Genomic DNA, 18,960 nt, shown 5'->3' on the forward strand with positions numbered 1-18,960 from the left:
TTTAGCTCAAACATAGCATGGTTCTGTGCTAGAAGATGCAAAGCCATCCAAGCTGTCAACATAGAAATTCTGGCAATATATTGTGACACACAGAATGTGAAGACCATACTATAAGTGACTCAACTACAAAACATCAAATTAGACAATGAGAAACAAAATAAGAATTCTTTGCCCGTACAGTGAAATGGAAAGGAGACTTCAAAGAGATGGAATTATATATGGTGGAAACAAAGATGGTCAAGGAAGAGATTTAAAAAGTTTTAGACAATCATGGAAAAGTTGTAACCAATATCTGGATATTCAACTGAAATAAAATGAACTTTCTGGAACCACCAGTTGATTTAACTATAATAAATACGTATGCTTACAACAGACTAAAATGACAGTGAAACTGAAAAGTATAACGTTCATGTTAGAAGTTTAATTGAGAGAAAACATTGAGAAAATATTAGAAATAATATTTAAGTCTTCCAATATTTTGTCTCGGTTACAGAGACATCGTCAGAGAATACAACATAAGACTTGTAACACATACACACACAAAACTAAGTGAAACATGTGGAGAGACTAGAGTTCTAACTAGGTGGGATGAACTCTGCAAGCATGCTGACAGACCCACAGGCCTGTTGGCTTGTCAGCAGCCTTGGATGTAAACTGGGATCTTGAAGTGTTACTCTTTCCCATATTTTGGGAAGTTTTATACAACCATATTTATTCATATTAGGTTGATTTTTAAGAGTAGCAGATTCTATAAACAGCCTGTCTAAAATTTGCTGTAGTGGAGCATCATGGCCTTTTTCAAACTGATTCTATGAGATGTATTCAAAGCATGGTCTGCAAGGCCAGATACCATAGTCATAACTGAAGATGTGTTTATGTTCTTTCATACAGACAGTAGCTGATCTTCCTGTCTGCCTAAAGGAAGAAGACTACAGGAATGCCTAAGAACTTCTATTCAACTGAAAAAAGATTCAAGAAGAACATCCTACTTGGAGATAACATACCATGTTGATGACAACTTCCTGGAGTGAAATAGATGTAACCAACCAGTTCAAGGACATCGAGATAGAAATTTATATTTCATTTTTATGCATTAGTTTTAGGAAGAATGCCTTAATTTATTAAATTCAAATGAGTTATACAATTATGTTAATAACTGCAGAAAAAAATTTTTAACAGAAAGAAAAGAGATCATGATGACAATAGTTCTATGATAAGAGACATGGAAATATTTCTAAATGAGAAGATTCTGCTGCACTTTGGAAATAACTGGTTTACAGCATTTTCTGATCGTCAATCTAAATAAAGCATATTTGATTTTGAGTTGCATATGAGCATAACAAATTCCAAATGCTTGCTTTTCAGCAATAACTTTTCAACTATAAACTTTCATTCATAACAACTGCTTATGTATAAAAACACAGTTTTTTTTTTTTTTTTTTGAGCAGAATACTTTTTCAAGAGCTGAATTTCAAATGAGAGAGCAAATAAAATGCCATAGAAGACAACAATGCATGCTAAGAGAATGGCAGTGTTGATAAGAACGACTGATAACAATGTGTTTGTGCAAAAAGTATGAAGGCAGTAGAAAAAATAGTTTGGTATAATGTACAAAATTGGAGGCTTCAACAAGTGCTTTACAATACAACAAAGGTGCCAGAGACTAGAAAATGTTTAACAAATAATAGGAAAAGGTAAGAAAGGAAACAAAACATGTGAAGTAAAGGAAGGTACACAAAAGCACAAATAGATCATGATTTATAGAGATATCATGGAATCTCTGTAACAAGGGGGAGAACAAACACATTTGTGATGTGTGAGGCTATGCATAACCAAGTAGAATAGGTGACTTGTCTTGGTTAGAATGAATAACTTGGAGATATGTTTGGTATGTGAGATATGGAAGTTTTTCATTAACACTTTCATTGCCAAGCTGAAAATTGGAATTTCGTGTGGTGGCCAAATTTTTTTTAAATTTTTTTTATTTAGTTAGTGACATCCACGCGATAACGCGTGATCGGCCATTTGGTGAGAACTCGCATCGCGTGATATCGTTCATTGCCAAGCTGAAAATTGGAATTTCGTGTGGTGGCCAACTTTTTTTTATTTTTTTATTTAGTTAACGACGTCAACGCGATAACGCGTGATCGGCCGCTTGGTGAGAACTTGCATCGCGTGATTGGCAATGAACGTGTTAAGGCAAAAAACAGAATAAAGATAAGTTTGTCAAGGTGCGAGAGGAGCAAGTTGAGATGGACAGCAGTGATTTTAAATGATTTAGTGAACAGACTGCGTAGAAGAAATGGTGCACAGTATGCTGATGTGTGGGATGATACTAATCGTTGAAAGGAAGTGTACTTACAAGATGGATTACTCTTCGATGGATTTGATGTCAGACATTTGGACATGTTTGTTCAGTGAAAGAGTGAATGTGAGTAGTCAGGAAACCAAATGTGTCAGGATGGCTGCATGAAAGTATGAATGCATGAATAAAATTAATCATTATCTGCGTAATGATATGCATAGAAAGAGAAAATAATAGCATCAGAGATGATTGAAATGGCAGGGCAAGTTTGGTTAGGTAAAAAAGGAAGTGGAAATTGCAGAAATATAGTGGAGAGATTTGAATGAAGAATCAACTCCAGTTCCCATTTTGAAATGGCAACATTTTAAGGGTTACAAGAATACTCATCGGTCTGGTGGTTGTTTGCTATCATCCATATATATCTAATGCCAGAAATATTAGAATAAAGGAGAGTTGTTAGCAGTAATGAGATCAAAAATCATTGGCATTAATAAGATGGCTGGCCAAGGAGATTATTATTATAGGAATAGAAGTAGAGGTCAGTACATTCAGGGAAGATGGATAGGGTGGGAAAGTACTGAACAGAATCTCCAAATAGTGGTGATAGCATTAGATGAGTAATACAAGCAGGACAAATTTGGTTTGAAGCTCTCTGGTATGAGATAAATATTAACCGACAAAATACAGGGTACTACTATAGATCAGGGGGTTCCGAAGATGACTAAAACTAATACAAAGAGGAAATCATCTATCATCACAGATGATTTCAACAATGATGACAGTTGCATTGGTTAGTTCATCTTGGCCAAAAGGTTATTGGCATTAGTGAGACATGGCTGACAAAGATGATATAGTTACTGGAATAGTATTTTCAGGGAAGATAGAGAGAAAAGAATGGGAGGGAGAGAGATATTGTTGATAACTGATGAACTGCAACCAAAGAGAGGAGTACACTTGAGGCCAGTGAAAATAGTGCATTTGAGGCCACCTGGTGTCAGATAGAGGTCAGCAGGACAAAATATACAGGTGGTTGTTTCTACTGACCAGGGGATGTATAGGATGATATAGAGAGTATACATTGGCAAAAAGTTCAATGAGTAGAGGGTAGGTATTTATTAGGGGAGACCAACTATGGTAACAGATCGGAAGGAGAAAAGGACACATGATAGGAAAGAAATGGAATTTATGCAGTAAAGTCAGAAATAACTACCTGAGGCAGCATGTAATGGAATGTATCAGAGATATGAGAGTACCAGATCTAGTAACTGCATCAGAAAATATGTCTATAACAAAGTAATGAGATCACATAGGTCAAACTATGTGGTCACTCTCCAGTTGGTGGCTAAATGTGTTAGGGTGTATGTGAGACAGTGACTAGAAAGTGTGAAAGAGTGATCATCAATTACCCAATTGGGACTTCCTTTGGACAACATCAAGAATTCAGAGGTGTTTGATGTACAAACCCAAATGTGAGAGGAATAATTTAGGATGCATATAGAGTTGGTAACAGGACAGGCAAAAAGTTAATGTCTTGAACAGTGGTGGCTCGTGGCTTGAAATCGTGGGGGTGCTGTAACTTTCGAAATATACGTACACACACTCTAAGTACAGTGTATAGGTGTTTGGATAAAATATCAAAATTATAGTAAAAATTTTTTAAAAAAATTAAACATGAAAAATATTGTTTATTATCAGTAAAATTATGCAGTTTGGTATAATTCAAAATTACTTAGAAATAAAATCCATTCCTTTAATTGTAATTAAAAGGAATGGATTTACAATTTTTGGACATTACAATTAAATCCTTTAATTGTAATGTTGAAATATTTAAAGAGATGGAGTAAACACGATAAGCACTAAGAACCCTCTAATTACTGGTGCAAACTGCATATCAACAACAGTGGAACTGAGTGACAGACAGTGCCACATTACGCTAATAGCTCGCATCTCACTATGACATGCATATGCTTGAGTGCGTAGCAATATGACACTGTAGTCAACATAGTGCTGCTAGCGTCCTTCACCCTCCTAAGTGCTACAGGATGGATTTTTATTATTTTTTATACAAATTAAGAGAATTGTATAGGATTGTTGATGATAAAATTAAATATTACAAGCAAATATAAATAAATATCGAGAAAAATTGGGGGTGCTGCAGTGCCTATGCATGAGCTGCCCCTGGTCTTGAATAAAAAGAAGACACCATGTTTTGTGGCAGCTAAGGATGATATAGAAGAGAGGTATTTGTGCCAGAAAAGGCTAGAGATAAGTGTCAATCCAAGAAATGAAAAATGGTCTTGACTGTTTAACTAAGTATCATCAAAACTAGCTCAGGAAAAAAACATTTTGAATGCACTGAAAGTGACTACTACTCTATCCAAACTGAAGGATGGAATCTATTGTGTTTAGGGGCACATATCAGTAGAATAAACAGAAAATGCTATCATCATCAAACTAAGGACAGGCTTGAAGTCAGTGAGATGTTATGAATATGAGAAAGGAAATAAGTGATATAGAACCATAAAAAACACAAACTGTTATTTACACACACACACACACACACACACACACACACACACACACACACACACACACACACACACACACAAGGGTGGTCTGAAAAGTTCTTGGCCTCAACCATAGATGACAAGAGATTTTATTTTCTAAGTTGGTACATCTGTCATAAGCATCCATGTAAAATTGCAGGTCATTCTATCAAGTAGTTTGTTTTATACATCTGTCTGAAGCAAAAGTTTTGTCTGTATTCCTTGAAATGGATAAAATTGAGTATCTAGCAGTTATAAAATTCTTTGTAAAAGAAGGTTTAAGGGCAAAAGAAATTCATTCGAAGTTCATAAAAGTTTATGGGCACTCTTCTTCTTCTTCATTTTCGACAATTAAGAAATGGGCTGCCGAGTTTAAGCGTATCCATACCAGCCTTTAAAATGATCCACATGAAGGACATCCAAAAATTGTAACAACACCAGAAATCAATGATCAAGTGCACTATATGGTATTATATGACCGGCGAGTCAAAGTACATGAAATTGCTTAGACTATAGGCATTTCAAAAGAATGAATGTGTAGGATATATTTTACATGAAGGATTGTATATGAAAAAGCTTTGCGCAAGATGGGTGCCATGCTTATTCACAGTAGATCAAAAACGTGCTCGCATGAAAATCTCTGAACAGTGCTTGGAGTGTTTTAACAAAAATAAAACTGATTTTGTGCATCAATTTATTATTATGGATGAGACTTGGATTCACCATTGCACACTAGAATCCAAACAGCAGTCAAAACAGTGGACAGAAGACAGTTGTTCAGCACCAAAGAAGACAAAGTCGGTTCCATCAGCAAGGAAGGTCATGGCATCAGTGTTTTGGGATGCTAAAGACATTTTGTTCATTAATCATCTTGAAAAGGGTAAAACAATAACTGGAGAATATTATTCAGATCTTTTAACCAGACCAGACGAAAGAATTTGTGAGAAAAGACCCAGTTTGCAGAAGAAATAAATCATCTTTCATTAGAACAATGCACCTGCCCACAAAAGTGTTTCGGCAATGGGAAAATTAAGGGATCTGCACTATGAATTGTTGGAACATCCACCCTATTCCCCAGATTTGGCTTCCTCTGACTTCTATCTCTTCCCAAAACTAAAACTCTTCCTCGCTGGTCAGTGTTTCTCTTTGAATCAAGAGGTGATTACAGCTGTAGAGGCATATTTTGCAGATCTTACTGAGAACTACTACAGGGCCAGGATAATAGTGCTGTAATAAATGTATTAGTTTTAAGGGAGATTATGTTGAAAAATAAAATAATTTTAAAATTATAAATTTGTCTTTTCATTGTTGGACCGAGAACTTTTCGGACCACCCCCTTGTGTGGTGATCCGAAAAGGAAACACTCATGAAAAGGAAACACTAACATACAGTAGATGACCCATGAGAAAACTGGTGACCAAGCTACAAATGTGGGAGACAGACATAAGATGGCAATTTGATCAGAAGCCTTGCCTTGGAATTACCAAATGAAATAGTACAGGTTTCTCCAAACCTTTCCATGACATGTATCTAGAGGTGGATGATGCAGAAGAGATTTGTTGTGGATGTTCAGTGGTTGAATCCATATTGATGTTTTTTTTTTTAATGCACTAGATACAGACTTACTTTCATGCTATGAGATGAAGGATGCTTGGTGCACATCTCTTAACTTGTGGGTGGGGGAACCATCATAAGAAGCCTTTCTAATATCCAGATTGGTCAAGATTCTTCCGATATCTTTCTGGCAGATAATCACAGGTGATGGGACAGTGCATTGCTCCAAAAATAGCTGGTGATTTGAGTTGGTCATCTGTGCAGGAGATGGAAAAGAAGAGAGAGAGAGAGATAGATCAGGTGTTGTTGAAATAGTGGATGTGGGAGAACAGATGGACAGAAATTGTTTCTAACAGTCTTTGCATGAAATCAGAGGGCACAACTACAATTTTTAAATGACAAAAATTCTCTGTATTTTGATCTTTCAAAGTCATATTTCAATTTGCAAAACAATAATGGTTGTTTTGCAATTACTGCAGAATGAGAATGATGCAGGAGGTTTTTCTCTCAAACCATTTGCAAACATGTGCCCCTTTCCCTTTTTTGCACTGGTATTCTTTTTGGAAAATAATGGCATAGATATTGGGTAGAAATGTAATCATGCGGAGGACCTTAACATACAGAAATAAAAGGGTTCTGTTCCATTGTATAAGGCTTTGGATCAGGCCTCACATGGATTATTGTGCACAGATTTGTTTCTGGTTTTTTCATGGTGATGAGGATATACTGGAAAGGGTCCAGAGAAGACCAACTAAGGTGGTAACAGGTCTTTGGAATATGACATAACAGATTAAGGGAATACAGTTTGCAAAGCCCTGCGAACAGGAGGAAGATATGGTTATGATTGAGACATTTAAGTTGGTAATGGGTTGTTACAGGGTTAATGTCGAAGAAATTTTTCAGAGAATGGGGGAAGGAGATAAAACAAGTGGCCATCCCTAGAAGGAGGATGTGAGCAGGTTATTTGCATGGAGAGCGACTGGTAATCTGAATATGTTGCCTGACATTGTGTGAATGCAGATATACACTGAATGAATTTAAAGCACGGTTCGATGGGCATTGTGTATAACAGTGTGTTCCTCCCACGATGAATCTTGATTCAATGGAGGTGTGGTGTTAGCAGTAGCAGTAATAACAATAATGCAAGCTATAGGGAACATTAGAAGAATATACACTTGGAGATGAGTGATTGAACACCTTAACAGATACTTTACTTATCTCACATTTTCAATAATCAGAAAAACATGAAATTGACTAAGCAGATTTTGCCTATCTTGTGAGACCAACTTGTTTAACGGAAATTATAAATTGAACTGAAAGGGTATAAATCTAAATTTCATTTGCAGATTGGATTAAGTAATTATGAACCTTGAACAAACATTTAATGATCAGGCAATGAATATGCTGCATTAAAAATTTAATAAATTACTCAAATTTCAATGCTCAGACAAGTGAGTGGTTGCGCCACATCACGTGTCCAGAAGAGTAACATGCAAATCCATCTATGCATAAAAAAAAATGTTACCAACTACTTTCGTTGTTAAATATAACTCTGTCAAACTAAAAAATATTAGAAGAGAATATTTTGCATTGTTAGAGAAGTACATTCCTTGTAGGCCATTAACTTCAATCAGAAGTTGAACTTTTTTTTTTATTATTTGTCTTGAGAATTCTATGAATGCAATAAGTTACAAGTTTTACTGTTTTATTCATTGAATTAAATCAAAAAGAAGATATCACAAGCACTTCAAGTCCTTTACAGATTTCTTAAACAAATGAGTGTTCCTAGGGATTCGAGACATATAATAAGGGAGTTCATCAATTTTAAAATAAAGCATTTTACATGTGCCATACAACACATTAAAAATTATGAAAAAGATTTCTGCACACTTACTTCTGTACCTCTCCATTTCTTGCATAAGTATATCAAATAATCTGTGCACATTATCTGGTTCACTATATCGATTTTTCAAAGGAGAACTCCAATCCTATTGCAAAAAAAAAGGAAATTAAATTGTGAGCTTACCTGGTAATTTTTCTTATCTACAATAACAGAAGTATTATCTGACTGCAAAAGGTGTGTTAACTAATTCTGAGTCAAGACCTGGCCAAAAAAAAACCTTGTTCTCACAACCTTGGTTTGGACAATTTCTAAATGGAATGGATTACTATACAAAGACTCTCCACCCTTGATGATGTGAAGGAAAGTATCACATAACACATGATCATTATCACTTCTCAAGTAACATAAGTGACTGATGTAATCATCAAACCAGAGAGAACATGTTTAGCTGTGGCATACACACCGAACACTTGTTTACAGTAACAGTTCATCTCAACCAGAGGCAGAATGGACTATTGATGGAAATATAAACTTTTGATGTCATTCTCTTCCAATGCTCTGCATTATACTAAGACTAAATTTTGCATTAATCTGATCAGTATAAGACATTTCAAAGAGTTCTGAACAAATACTTTTAACTTTAAAAACCCCATACATTGATGGGAGGCTGCATACGCTGTTGGAGGAACTGTACTGGAGGAAGTGGGGGAGGCAAAGGATCTGTGGTGATGATTGATGGAAACCTGAAATTCAGGGAGCATATTGAAAAGATGGTAAGGGTAACTCAGAGGATAGCTGCAATACTGAGAAGGATGCTGACGTGAGAGATAAGAGTTGTCATTTCATTATATGAAGCCCTGATAAGATCAATACCTGGACTAGTGTGCTCAAATTTGGTCCCCCCCTGTGGAAAGAGTGCAGAGGCAGATAACAAAGATGATATCAAGGCTGTACAACGTTAGTCATGAGGATGGCTGAGGGAATGTGAACTGCAGAGTTTGGTAGATAGAAGAGGTGATATGATTGAGACTTTCGAAGTGCTGAGAGGTAGTTACAGTGTTGACACTGGGGAGTTCTTTCATTTGGAACAGGGGAAAGGAGCGAGGACAAGGGCCCATTGCTGGAAGTTGCAAGAGGATGTTGTGAGGAAGAGGGTAAGAAGTGGTTTGGCATTGCCTGATAAAGTGGTGAGAGCATGAACAGTAATGAGTTCAAAGAGTGGTATGAAACAATTTTCTAGGGTGGGCCTCCCACGACAAATCTTGTGACTCCATGGAAGCCTGAATCACCATCATAATAATATACATATTGCAATCTTACAGGTCTGAATTCCACCCTTTGTAAATGAATTGTCTGCTGTTGTTTTTCGCAGATTACACCCTGTTATGATGGATGGTGTTCTCTTTAATGATTTCTCTACTAATGCCAATGTTCTAGTTCTATTACATCACCATTACCTTCTCAGTGACCTCAAACTATCCATCCATAGTTTTGCTGATGATAGCACTCATTATTCCTCCTGATGAGGCAATGATGGCATAGTCACCTTCAATGTAAATAAACCATAATCTTTTTTTTTTTTTTTTTACTCTGGGCTAGAAAAAGGAACCCCCCCCCTTCCCTCTTTTGATAATACTTGGCTCAGCAGTCAAAATTCGATTTCCTCTTTAAGACTGACACCTTGTCTTTCCTGGCACAAACTCATCACCTCTATATAATAATGAGCCTAAAAATAATAATAATAAATAAATAAAATTTGCAACCTTTTTCTTTCAAGTCGTTACCTTCACCTATCCAGTTACTAACATTGAACAAATCGCAAATCTGCAAAACCTTAGAATACTGATTTCAGATTTGAGATGGTGCACCATAAGCCTCTAAAAATTCTTGATGCTGTCAAAAAAGGATAGTTCACCTAAATGACCCTTCTCTCGTGGACTCTCCAGAAATGTTATGCAGACAACTTGTTTCTACAGTCTCATCTCACCTGCTTTAGTTGATTATTTTATAGAGCATCTAGAAGATCAAATTCTTCCATACCATTTTCCCCCAACCTCGTATATGGATTCATTTTGCTGATGATGCCTTTGCAGTCTTGTCCCACTCAGAAAAAGAATTATTTCTATTCCCAGAAAAAATAAACTCTGTACTCCTGTAGAAAGTTCACTTGAAAATTAATAAAACACGTATCTATCCCTTCTTATCTATAATTTGTAACCCTACAGGTCATGCTGAAGTTTTTGTTTATTGAAACCAACCTTTACTGGCAGATACATTCTACTGAATTTTCTAAAAGCACTCTGATGTCTAATGGTTATAATGAAACTACTGTTCAGAAAATTACTGACAATCATCATCCATCAATCCAACCACCAATCTGCCATGCAATGTTAAACCCAGAAATGAATTGCTATGTTTATAAATGATATGTCTATAACAGGAAAGAATTTGTAACTTTGAGTTGACTTACATAAAAATTGTGAATATAAATGAAAATGTTAAAACAAGTATGACATGTTCTTGGGAACAGACACTTAGGTATATAGTATTTTCCATGAGAATAGAAAAAGCAACAGGAGAAAGGAGGAAATTAGTGGCAGTACTGTCTCAAAACAGAAATTTTGAGACAGTACAGTGCAAGGTGGACATAGGATGAGATATTAATCGAGATTTTAATTACATACCTGAAAATGTGAAAGGTGACATCAAGGAAATTCTTAGATAAATTGGTTTAAAAAGATGATTCTGCCCACACAGCATGGATGATACAGTTTTGCAACATCTCTTATTTGGGTTGGTTATTATAAAAATTCAGTTTCAGGGAAAAATAATCACATACACAGGTTTAAATCATGTTGTAGAATGTTATTTATTTTCACGGTATTATATCCAGCATCTTCAGAGCACAAAAACAGTTTGTCACAGTATGCAAAACAACAATTTGGTATAACAGTGGGACTAGTTTTAAAAAAAATTGCAATGGACAACACAAGAAACTAAAGTCCTAATTAGGAACAATCTATGTTGGAAAATCCGGCTTGCTCATTCTTCTGGATGAGCAAGCCGGATTTCGACAAGATCGAAATACAGTGCAACAAATACTCGCACTAAGACTAATAGCAGAGAAAGCTCGAAGAAAGAACAAAAAGATATATTGCTATTTCGTGGACTTCCAAAAAGCATTTGATAATATTGACCAAAATATAACATGGGCTCTCTTGGAATGCTATGTGTGGACAATAAATTGATACACCTGCTGAAAGATATAAACAGCCAAGCACAAGCAAAAATCAGAATAGCAGGTGAGACTGGAGATTGGTTTGCCACTTGTCAAAGCACAAGACAAGGGGACCCAATATCACCAATCATCTTCATACATCTGGGAAGAACACTAGATAAGATTAAAGAAGAAGGTGGAGGCATTTCAATAAATGGCATGAGAATAAACTACCTCTGCTTTGCAGATGACATCGTCGTGATTGAAGAAGACGCAGCAAGGCTGAAACAGACATTGCAAACTCTATACACAGAAGGAAAAAGATATGGACTAAATGTCAACTTTGAAAAAACTAAAACAATGATATTCAGACAACAGAAGTTACTGAACAGAGTTACGATAGAGAGATTTCAACTGGAAAATGTGGAACACGTCACATATCTTGGATGCCACATAACGCATGACTTGGACCCCAAAAAAGTGATAAAAATTAGAATAGCCTGAGCAACAACTGTTTTAAAAGCCATGGACAAAATATCGAAGAGCCAACCTATAAAGACGTAAACTAAACTGTGCATTGTAGAAACCAATATCTTCAGCAGGTGGTACCCAGGCCTCGCATCCATAGAGCATGCGAGGCTTGGGTACTCCTGAGAAAATCTGAAAGGAGGATATTGGCATTTGAGAGGAAGTGCTATAGAAAGATCTTGAGAATAAGCTGGATACAGAAAGTGAACAATGAGGAAATCTACAGGCGAACACAAAGAAAACTTGATCCAGAAAATAATCAAAAGGAAACTACATCTATTTGGCCATATATGTAGAATGAATGATGAGAGAAAATTAAAAACGTTGCTGTTTGGAATGATTGAAGGAAAGAACAAAAGAGGAAGACCAAACAGAGAATGGAACAATGCATCGTCAAATGGTGCGGAAACTCTATACACAAATTGAGTCATCTTGCACAAAACAGTATGCAATGGCAGAATCACATCAAGATGGCAGCAGACACCTATGGGCATTGGACCCATGGTTGTTGATGATGATGATGTTGGAAAGAGAGAGAAAACAAATATTAATTAGATCTTAAAATGACTGTTTCCCAGACTTTTGGTAAATTTATACAGCCATATGTGTTGAGGTTTGGAGTATGTTTTAAAGATTGTTGGAGAATGCAATTGAAACATCAGCAGTAAAGGATGGATATGTAATACAAAGAAAAAAATTCCTAAGAAGGTTGCTTTCTATGAAGAGATAGTCAACAACCTTAGTTGTTAGACAGGTGGGTTTAAAATTAGTTTCTCATATCTTAAATTATTATTATTACGGTGACTCCAGGAAGTCCTTAGACTCATCGAGGCAGGCCCTAAACATCATGTCCACACAACTATACGACATTCTCACAGTATCTATCATACCTTGCCTTGAACTCACTCACCGTCACAGCACCCACAACAGACTTTGGCAGCTTATTCCACTCATTTACCACTCTAAAAGTAAAGAACCCAGCTCTAACACCCCTGCTAACCACACTCTTGCGCAGCTTCAATAGGTGTCCCCTAGTTCTCCCACCACCAGTACTGATATCCTCTGAATTAATCCCATAGAAACCCTTTAGCAATTTGAATGTCTCAATCATATCTCCCCTTTTTCCACCTATCAACTAATTTCTGCAACCCGCAATTCTTCAACCTGTTCTCATATGGTTCATTCCATAGACCCGCTATCATCTTAGTCACTCGCCTCTGGATCCTCGCCACCTCCTCCCCATCAAGAAGGAACCTAGGTGACCAAATCTAGTCACAGTAGTCGAGATGAGGTCTTATCAAGGCTCAGTACAGAGGTACAATAACTTGCTTGTCTCTGCTCATCAAGGTATTTTTCAACAACCAAGTGAGTTGATGAGCTGATTTAGCTACTTTTGCAATGTGCCCCCTAAACTTCATCTACCTATCCACCAACACTCCCAAGTCCCTGATCTCAATCTCCTGGAGTACACTTCCACCAATGTGGTATACTGCTGCTAATCTTATCACCCCAAAATGCATAACCTTACATTTTGTCACATTAAATTGACATCCATTCTCCTTAGCCCAGAACTGCAATCTATCCAAGTCATCCTGCAAGATTTTGACATCTTCTGCATTCACTATCGCCCTATCCAACTTTGCATCATCAGCGAACAAATGAACTGTTCCTCTTAGATCCTTCCCTATATCGCTAATGAACAAATTAAACAGCAGTGGTCCAAGAACAGAACCCCGTTGCACACCACTAGTCACAGGCCATCTTTTGGACTCTACTCTTGAATAAACTACTCTTTGATATCTCTCCATCAACCACCCACCTATCCATCTCACCAACCCTATATCCATTCCCATATGTTGCAGTTTACGGATTAGAATTCCATGTGGTATTCTGTCAAACGCCTTTACCAGGTCCAGCAGTATTACTGTAAATCCATTACCCTTATCCAGTTCAGCCATCACCTTGATATAAAACTTGAGCAAGTTACTGAGGCATGATCTACCCTTCACAAAGCCATGCTGTCCCCAGTACGGTATCTCATTTTCATCAATCCATTCCAGTATTTTTCCCTTGACTACTTTCTCCAAGACCTTGACAACGACTCCTGATATGCTGATCGGTCGGTAATTTGCAACCATAGTCTTGGATCCTCCTTTATGCAGTGAAACTATTTTCACTTCTTTCCACACCTTCAGGACTAAACCAGACCCGAGACTCAGATTAAACAACATGGTCAAGGGCACTGATAATTCCTTACTGCTTCACGCAAGACCCGTGCCGGTATACCATCCAATCCCACAAATGTATTCACATTAAGGTTCTGTAATAGACTATTCACCTCCACTTCATTCATCACAATTCCCACATAAACTAATGGTTCCTTCATTTTTTCAATGTCATCACCTGGATGATATACTTTTGCAAAGTGCTCGCTCGGTAACTCCACTATATCAACTGATTCAGTGACCTCCTTACCATCGTCATTCCTTAAAATCATTTTGCCGTGTACAGTTTTTTCCTTGCTTGCAGCATATTGAAAAAACTGTTTGGGATTCTCTTTAGCTTGCATAGCTAGTTTACTTTCATAATCCGCTTTTGCTTTTTTTTTTTACCACACTCGTTACTCTTCTGGCCTGCACTTTATACCATTCGTGTGCCTGCAGGTCACCCCTTTCTTTAAATTCCCTCCACAGTTGTTTCTTTTTTTGCAGCCCAATTAATGGTATTAATGGTGTTATTCATCCATTTAACCCCTACTCGTTTTACTATTCAGACCCTAGGTATACAATCAACCATAACCTCCTGTAAATGCTCCTTGACCACTTCCCATGCTCTATCAACATCCAGCCCTTGCAGTTGTACATGCCATGGCACTAATCCAAGCAATCTCCTAAGCTTGTCATACTTGCCAGCACGGTAATTCCACATATACCCTGTCTTAATCGAAAATTCCACACCTTTAGCCACCTCCCAGGTCAAGACTTTATGATCACTCTCACCAATAGGTGGCAACATAGTTATATTCATTACAGTCAAATTCTGAGATGCTATTACCAGGTCAAGCACTCTCACACCCCTAGTATTTTCAATTTCATGCTGTCTCAGATAGTTATCCCTTAATAATTGAATAAAATCAATTTCCTTCCTCACATGTGTCCTCTCCTCCTTCCAATCAGTGTTACCATAGTTGAAATCCCCCATAATAATTACCCCCCCCTTTCCACTCATTTCATCAATTTGTTTATACATATTATCTCCACCATCTATTCCATCACCTGGTCTATAACAGCACCCTACTGTATATTTTATTCTGTCAGTCTCAATCTTACACCAAATAGCCTCAAATGAGCTCTTTTCGCTATCCTGCGATACAACTTCAATTCTTCTTGGCTGCAGTTCATCAGCTATCATCAATAACACCCCCCCCCCATTTTATTCTCTCTGTCTCTCCTAAACACACTATAACCTACACATTCTATCCCAAAATTGACCAAAATAAATATGGATGTATGAAATCTAAGTCATGATAAACAGCTATCATCAATAACACCCCCCCCCCTCTATTTTATTCTCTCTGTCTCTCCTAAACACACTATAACCTACACATTATATCCCAAAATTGACCAAAATAAATATGGATGTATGAAATCTAAGTCATGTTAGTTTTAAACAGCAGCTGTAGATTACATAAAAAAATCTTGTTTGAACTTGCTACTACGAAATATACTCGCTTCTCTCCATCTTGAATAGCAAAGTATGAAGGCCAGATTGCAGATTCAGAGAAGATCTTGTGTGCATGTGCCTGCAACTGAGAAGAGGTTAATTTTAAGGGAACATATTTTATTAATTTCGAGTTATGGCCATGGTTTCTGAGATGTGCCAGATACAGATAATAGTAATAGCATTAATATAATTGATGTGCTATGGCTGTTGGGGGATGGGATCAGGATTCTGATCAGAAGGGGGTCCCATTGTTCATTTTCATGAACAATGGGACCCCATGCACTAGAGCTGCTGCTGCTGCGGAACCCATGCACAAGAGCTGCTGCTGCGGAACAATAAAACTGTATCATATCATGATATCTCTCAGCAGTAACTTAGTAGGTCACAGGACCCGACTGGTGGATGTCCTCAAAAAATGGTCGGATGATAAACAAAGCTGTAAATCCACATCAGATATTAACTTTGGGTGAATGCAAAGGAATTTGTTGGATTGCATGCAGATTTTGTGTAGCCCATACCTGGCAATTGTGGGTATTCACAGCTCCATTTAGGTGAAGTGAGCCTCATCTCCCCACAAAATCATCCACAGCCAAGCAGTGTCCAACTCAACTCAACTCAAGCAAAGAATGTTAAAGTAAATGTCACTGAACTTTCAAAGTCGTGCGGGTACAACTAACTCCTGTGTCAGAGTTATCTTGAATGGTAGAAATACAGAATCTTCCATAGAATTTTCCACACAGTTGTGAAAGGTACCTCTATATATCTTGATAAAGAATATGCAATGCAGGAACCAACGTTGTTATTCATGGCCTCTCCACAGCAGCAGTAGCAACTTCATTCACTTGTGAAATGATTGGTTTGTGATCTCTGCCAGATCTAACTCCCAACAAATCTCATTTTTTCAAAACAAAACAACTAATCATTCATCACAGAGCACAAGAGATAGTAGACATTGTCAACATTTGTTCAGGCAATGAAATTCACAAAGTGCAGCAACACACTGCAACTGCTTAGGTAGTAAAGCTTCAAGAGCAATGACTTAAGGCAAGGTTAGTGCCATTACTGAGAATGGTATTAACCAGAATGTAGGGAAAAAATCCTGTGCTCATCTTTTTAAAGCCTCAAATTGTGTGACATACAAATTCCATACATTTGCATGTTAAACATTAGTGTTTAACATCCCTGGTGGTGAATTCTGGAACTTCTTGTTTTTCTCTGAGTGAGTTTTTCTCAAGTGACATGAAAACTGATAAGAATATCCAATATGTCTGGAGTAATTACTTTGAAAGACTTAAATGAAATAAGCAGTGGCAGAACCATAACAGATAATTTAATAGGAATATAAGGAGGAGTACATATCAACACTTGGTGGAAAAAACCATCATAAACTTGAAATGTGAGAAGGCAGCTGGATGACCAGAAATACTTAAGTATGGAGGTCTAAAAGTTTTGCATTGGCCAGAGGGCCTGGTCAGAAGGGTGAATTCCAGATGATTGTAGTAGAGATCTATGAAAGCATCATAGATCTGGAAATGGCATATGACGATTTCCAGGAAAAAGATTTTCAAAACACTAGTAGTTAAACCTCTCTAAGCGATAAATACAAAATGTTATACTCGGGCAATAACAATCAAGGAAAAGAAGGAGTAGCTATACTCCTTTTCCTTGATTGTTATACACAAAATACAAGGCTAATCTTCTTCAATGGCAAACAATATCAAGTAGGGTGATGTGGGCAAATATCAGAATGAGGAACTGGACAATGAGACTTATTCGTGCCTATGGTCCCACAGAAGGTTCTACTAAGTTAGAAATAGAGGAATTTTTTTGAGGCTTTAGAGAAAGCAACTGACACAATGAAAAAGGAAAAGCTGGTCCTTGTTGGATATCTAAATAGCAGAGTAGGAAATTTTTGTCAGACATACAGAAATATTTTGGGAAAATTTGGACAAAAGAGCAAAGCTAATAATAATGGCAAATACCTGTCTGATGGAATGGTTATTACTAACACAATGTTCCAAAATAAAAGTATGTACAAATTCACATGAAGAGAAGAGGCAAGATATAGGAAAAGTCTCACTGACTAAGTTATTATTGATAGTGAGGATTTCTCACTGGTGCAGGACACTAGAGTAATCAGAAGATTTGAAATTGGAAGTGATCACCATTTAGTCTTGAGCATGATAAAATTGATATTGAAAAGAACAAAAGTTGAGCAGCTCTCAGATGTTTTATTTTAATTTCCCGATGTTTCGACCTTCATATTAAGGTCATCATCTGGAGTATATATACAAGGACAAGCTGAGTTACATTTCACACAGTATGCTAAAGAAACGATGATTTGATCAATGGTTATTCTACTGGCATGACCTCTAGTGAAAAAAAAAATATTAAAAAAAAAAATACAGATAAAATTAAAAATTAATTATTTAGAAACTACATCAAAGCAAAATTCTAATTAAGATAACATGAGAGAAACATTCTTTCATATAGATAGTTTTCTTACAGTAACAATGATGTCCTATTTTTAACATGACAATTGTTGAATTAGATTTAAGATTCTCAATTATCTATAGTCCTGTTTATAGTTTTTCTTAGGGAGAAAGGTTCCGTGTGTAGAATATGTGCCTTCCATATGCTTGGGATTTTTAGACCATCATTATTGTTCAGATTGGGGTGGTTGATAAGAATCTCACAGGCTTTCTTAAATTTATGTTCATACCATGTTTCGGTGTGATGTAAACAACTGGTACTTTTCCAGTCAATTCTATGTAAAGTGTTCAGGGCATGATCAGAAAGGCCAGCTTCAGCATAGTTATTATATTTAATGTGTTGTTTATGTTCCTTTTGTCTGATAGGAATTGTGCTTCCTGTTTCCCCGATATATGGTAGATTATAGGTGCAATAAATATGGTATACTCCAGGGTGGGCCAGCAGAGGGAGTGGGTCTTTGGATGAGTTGAGTAAGCTTTTTAATTTTGCAGGCGGTTTAAAGGTGGCTTTGAGGTTGTATTTCTGTAGTATTCTGTTTATTTTATCTGATGTCCCTTTAATGTAAGGAATGGTTATAGTTTTATTGTAGTCTGGTTTATCTTTGTTTTTTATTCAGGTCTTGTAGAGAATTTTGTAGATAGTGTTTTGGCTGTTACCATTTTTTTTAGAAAAGTATTGCTGATAACTTTAAATTCATCTTTCAGTACTTGTTCATTGGAGCAAGTCTTTGAAGCCCTGTTTTTTAAAGTAT

The 18,960-nt window shown here is 36.8% G+C and overlaps 1 protein-coding gene across 1 annotated transcript in view; it reads right to left on the bottom strand.

The window, feature by feature from the left end:
• LOC150104235 (LON peptidase N-terminal domain and RING finger protein 3) overlaps window positions 1–18,960 on the bottom strand; it is a 197,281-nt gene that overhangs the window by 102,171 nt on the left and 76,150 nt on the right. Inside the window, exon 5 of the mRNA XM_090396859.1 lies at window positions 8,300–8,393. Coding sequence (XP_090252985.1) covers window positions 8,300–8,393 — 94 coding nt within the window. The remainder of the gene's footprint in view (window positions 1–8,299; window positions 8,394–18,960) is intronic.

This window comes from Typopeltis vanoorti, chromosome 8, assembly GCF_054136105.1.
Source record: "Typopeltis vanoorti isolate ZY-2024b chromosome 8, IOZ_Tvanoo_1.0, whole genome shotgun sequence".
Classification (NCBI taxonomy): domain Eukaryota; kingdom Metazoa; phylum Arthropoda; class Arachnida; order Uropygi; family Thelyphonidae; genus Typopeltis; species Typopeltis vanoorti.